The sequence below is a fragment of the Emiliania huxleyi genome (assembly GCF_000372725.1).
Source record: "Emiliania huxleyi CCMP1516 unplaced genomic scaffold EMIHUscaffold_65, whole genome shotgun sequence".
NCBI classification, from domain to species: Eukaryota; Haptophyta; order Isochrysidales; family Noelaerhabdaceae; genus Emiliania; species Emiliania huxleyi.
The window spans coordinates 296,377-301,133 of record NW_005197128.1 but is presented as its reverse complement, the minus strand read 5'-3'; the positions used below and the strand labels follow the sequence as shown (position 1 = coordinate 301,133).

Sequence of the window (4,757 nt, the reverse complement as noted above, 5' to 3'; positions counted from 1 at the left end):
AAACAGAGAGGAAAAAAGAGGGTGCTGTAGAGAAAAAAGGAAAGGAAAAGAGACGGGGTGCGAGAGAGAGGAAAAGCTTGTTCAGCCTAAATCGGCTTCTTACACAGCCCTTCCCTGCAGCGAGCCCCCCTCCAATCCACCCGCGCTAGGTCTCGGGGGACGCAGGGGTCACTCCCGCGAAACCCGGGAACTAGCCGGGGCAGTCGGAGAAGCAAGGGGCAACTCCGTGCACTGACGGTCGGCCGTCAGAAATTACGCCTGCGTGGATCGCGTCAGTGTGTGTGTGTGTGTGTGTGTGTGTGTGTGTGTGTGTGTGTGTGTGTGTGTGTGTGTGTGTGTGTGTGTGTGTGTGTGTGTGTGTGTGTGTGTGTGTGTGCCGTTCATGGAGGCAACCGATGCGAGTCGACTGGTGTGTGTGAGTGTGTCGTCGTGGTTTCTATCAAGAATACTTACATGTTCGGCCGAGAGCAAACATCTGAGAGAGAGATCAACAGACAATCAAACGCAGCGAACATGGGTGGCCTTGCCGTTCTAAGGCCAGAAAATTCCAACTGTCTCATCAAGCGCACGTGTCCGTAACCGAAAGCGGAATTCATCACCGATCAAAAAGCTTGCAATGCTGCCACTGCTCGCACTGGCCTCTTCGTTGGTGCTCCCGACGGTGCGCTCCCCGACGGCGCGCTCGCCGCTCGCGACATCGCGGGCGGCGTCGCCTTTGATGTCTGGCGAACCGACGTTCTACGCTGTGTATCACACGTTCAAGCCTCGGGCCGCCAAGGCGTGGTGGGCCAACATGAAGTCTCTCAATTTTAAGGATGTCGCCAAGGCGCAGCACGCGGCGGGCATCTTCGGCCACGCCTTCCTCCCCTCCGAGCCCGAGGGACCCATCCTCTGCCTGTGGGAGTGCAAAGAAAAGATGTCGCTGCAGGAGTTCGAAAATTTCATCGATGGCCCAAACAGCCCTGCTGGGGGCGCGCTCATCAACAAGGCTTTCAGGGTCCTCCCCTCTGGGCTCACGCCCCCATCCGCGTGGCCAACGCTGCCCAAGACTCCCGCCAGGTCAACGGGCAGCTTTTTCTGGGTGCACCACTCCTTTGTGGACCAGAATGCGCACAAGTCCTTCTGGGAGTTCGCTGACCAGGCCAACTGGGCCGACCTCGCCGCTAAGAATCGCGCCAACGGCGTCCACAACCATTGCTTCCTCCCGACCGGCACCTCGCACAAGGCCCCGACCGGCACCCCACAGCGACCGCTCGCGCGTCGGCCGACGCCCGTCTCTTCATGCCACAGGACGATATATTCTGCATCTGGGAAGCCTCCCAACCCTTGAGCGCCGAAGAGTTCCAATCCTTCATCGACGGCCCCGACGGCCCGGCGCCGGGCGTGTTCATCAATCGGGTGTTCCCGGTGATTGAGGGTGGCATCACGCCATCGACCGCCTTCCCGGCCTCGGGGCTGAACGCAATCATGGCCAAGATTGAGGCATGCCCCACCCACCCCACGCCTCGCAGGAGCGGGCGCCATTCGGTGCGGCGCCTCTCACACGTCTCCTGTATGGTGTGGCATAGGAGCTGCTTCCGCTCAAACTGGACGAGATGGTCTCCAAGGCCAAGGGCGCCTTCAACAAGGAGGCGTGAACCCTCCGCTGGCGCGCGGTGGCGGTCTACGTCTAGAGGCTCTATAGCGGCGCGCGTAGCGGGTACTAGTAGCGCTACGAGACTCGTGTGACAGTCTGGGGACACACCCCGCAAAAAACAAATTTCCCCGAGAACGTACGCACTCTCGTTGGACACTGTACTCTACGTAGCTGGTCGACAAGTGCTCACCGCTGCCAATCGACAACAAGCTCACGCACGTCATCGAGACCGAACTGTCCAATCACCTCTTCCGCGAGTCTCTTTTGCGCGAGGAGAACGCGGCCACCAAGAGGATCCTATCGCACCTCAAGAAGCGCTGCCCGGCCTGCCAGATCTGGGCGCTCGCCACCGCGCTCCTCCTCGCCTACGAGTACAAGTACGGCGTCGAAGTGAACTTGGACGCCGTCAAGGCCTTCGCCTCCGACCTCTTCGCGGCGACCGACGGAGCGCGCGCGTGCTGGACGTACTCAGTGGCGTCCCTCACCGACGCGCTGTCGCACTGCACGGCCACGTCGGAGCTGGAGCCGGCGGAGCACGAGGCGCTCGTCGAGGCGGCCATCCCCGTCTACCTGGAGATGATCGACACCATCCCGGCGACGCTGCTCGAGCACATGAAGTGGCTCAACATCGAGATCTACCTGCGCCCGGCGTTCTGCGCTGTGCTGCTGGACGAGTACGGCTTCTCGATCGAGGGCGCCACCGAGGGGCTCAAGGCGTGCGGCCTCGAGCGGTTCAAGCCGGAGTACGTCCTGCTGCGCGCCAGCTCGGTGCGCTACGTGCCTCGGAGCAGCGACAACTTCGACGCGTTCGACTCCATCGGGGAGAACCACCCAATCGCGGTGCGGTGCAGGTTTGGCGCGATCGTGGCTGCACTGGTCGAGCAGGGCCAGCTGGAGCACGCGTCGATCTACAGCATGGTCTCCTTCGAGGACAAGGCGAATCTGACGCAGAGCTATTCGCTGCAGGATGCGAAGGGGTTTCTCCGGTGCTTCGTTGTGGCGGGCAAGGTGGAGAAGATGCTCAAGGCGAGCCAGTCGCGTGGAGGTGCGTGCTCCCCAAGACTTTCCCCATCCGAGATCACCCTATCGCCACCGCCTCGCGTGGGCCCTCCTCTCCAACGCGTGCCCCTCGCCCTCGCCGCCCCCGCCCTCGCCATGTCGCCACCGCCTCGCCCACCTCGCCCTATGTCCGCGCGCGCGGTCTGCAGGCGAGGCGTCACGGGACAAGCGGCGCCGCGGGGAGGAGGAGGCTGGCCTCCCGTGGGGCGGGCACACCGTGTGCAAGTTCGGCGACAAGCGGGGCCCCGACCCTTCGGCTGCAGGACAAGCTGGAGGCTGCGCGCCCACAGCCGACACTGCCCCTCTCGCCACCGCCTCGGGGTGTTTTAGGTGGAAACTCATCGACTGCTGGTCGCTCACTGTCGGTCGGCCACGCGGGCGGCGGCGGACTCTTGTACCAGCTCAAGCAGAAGGCGGCGACGGCGAAGGTCGAGGAGGAGGAGGCGGCGGCAGAGGAGGCGCAGCAGGGCGACCTGATCTGCGTGGTTTGCCCGACGCATGGCGACTCGAAGGATGTCTACGGCCGGAGGCAGTGGCGCTGCTACAAGGGGGGACGCGCCAACCAGTGCATGGCCACGATGCATTGCAAGCTGTGCGGGAAGGGTGGTGCCTCATGCTTCCGCTCGCAGTGCCACCCTGTGAAGGCGTGATGACGCCGCACTCGACACTTGCAGCACTCGCGACGCTTGCAGCACACACCGGGCGAGGGGGGGGGGGGGGGGGCTTCCGTTTATAAATCCAGGGCGGGGGGGGCCTTAAAGGAACTGCTTGAGGAGGCGCAGAAGAGCCCGGATGCCGCAGTCGAGAGCATCCTCCCGGCGCCATCGATTTGGCGCTGCTGCAGCTTCAGGCCAAGACCCCGGCGTGGCTCTGCGGCAAGTGCAATCTCTGGACGCATCGCTCGTGCGAGCGCCGAGGGCACGGCGATCCAGCAAACCCCCTCTGCGGGCGCTGCTATGAGGAGGCCGCCACGGAAAATGCGGGAGAGGGGGGCCGCGGCCGTGGGAGGAAAAGGCGGGCGTCGTACTAGACGCTCGGTGTCTCTGTCGCGCGAGAGAGCGCGAGGGTAGAGTTCTGACGTGGGTGAAGAGAGCGCAAGTTGGTGTGCAATTTGTCCCCCCTGGCCCTATACAAAGAAAAGCCGGCGACCAGCGGTGGCGGTAGCGGTGCTTCCGCTAGATCAGCCCGCCAAAGTCGCGTTCCCACTGCTGCAGTTGGGGATGTGCGACGGTGGCATAGTGGGAATGATATAACGTCGCCAACTGGCCAGCTCGTCAACATCATTATGGCGCCTGGAGATAGCCCGACCCCGGCAGAGCCACTGCTAGAGCCTTGGGGGGCCCGTTTTTTGAACCGCGCACGTATATGGTGTTTTTCAGTGTAATGACTCCACCTCCGATAACCCTAGCCCCGGTCCCATACTGTATCCCCGCGCGACGCTCCTTTGAAAAACGCCACTTAGTACGGCGAGATTTCACATTCACACCTTCGTCGCGATGCGTACGTCAACCAAACGGTGCGTCGACATGCTTTTGCCCCCCTGGCCCTATGCAAAGAAAAAACAGGCGACCAGCGGTGGCGGTAGCGGTGCTTCCGCTAGATCAGCCCGCCAAAGTCGCGGTCCTCCTGCGAGCGCTGCCACCACTTCCAGCAGTTGAAGCCCGTCGCCGCCACCACCATCAGCGGCGCGAGCACCTGCACCGCCAGCGAACCACAAGACTCATCCATCTTGACTGCAGCTCTAACGATCTGTTCTTCCTCTCAGGCGGCGCGCCTGCACCGCCAGCGAGTCGCCCTCCGCCACCACGGGCAGCAGCGTCTCTCCGTACTTGATCACGTACGAGCTCGCCTGTTGTGATACTATGGCGGTCATTCCGAGTGTATGTAGACCTGTCATGACTATGATCACGAGCTCGCCACAGACACGGCGAGGACGAGGAGCAGACCGCTCAAATCGCCGCCCGAGCCGTCCACGCCGGCAGAGGCGGCGGCAGAGGCGGCGGCGGCGGCCGGTGTGTCCGCTGCCGCCGCCCTCGCCACTGCGGCGGCGGCGGCGCCCTCT

The 4,757-nt window shown here is 63.2% G+C and overlaps 2 protein-coding genes across 2 annotated transcripts; one reads left to right on the top strand and one right to left on the bottom strand.

Annotated features, from left to right (window-relative positions):
- Positions 1-733: 733 nt before the first annotated feature.
- Positions 734-985, top strand: EMIHUDRAFT_59591 (hypothetical protein; the record flags this gene model as incomplete). Its single annotated transcript, XM_005763033.1, has 1 exon — positions 734-985. A coding segment is annotated over one exon (252 nt), but the record flags the coding sequence as incomplete, so codon positions are not given.
- A 3,306-nt stretch (positions 986-4,291) lies between these two features.
- EMIHUDRAFT_215419 (hypothetical protein) lies at positions 4,292-4,568 on the bottom strand (the record flags this gene model as incomplete). The annotated part of the gene is made up of 2 exons (XM_005763032.1): positions 4,292-4,390; positions 4,476-4,568. The coding sequence occupies 2 exons, from the start codon at positions 4,566-4,568 to the stop codon at positions 4,292-4,294; spliced, it is 192 nt and encodes a 63-aa protein (XP_005763089.1).
- Between the last annotated feature and the right edge of the window lie 189 nt (positions 4,569-4,757).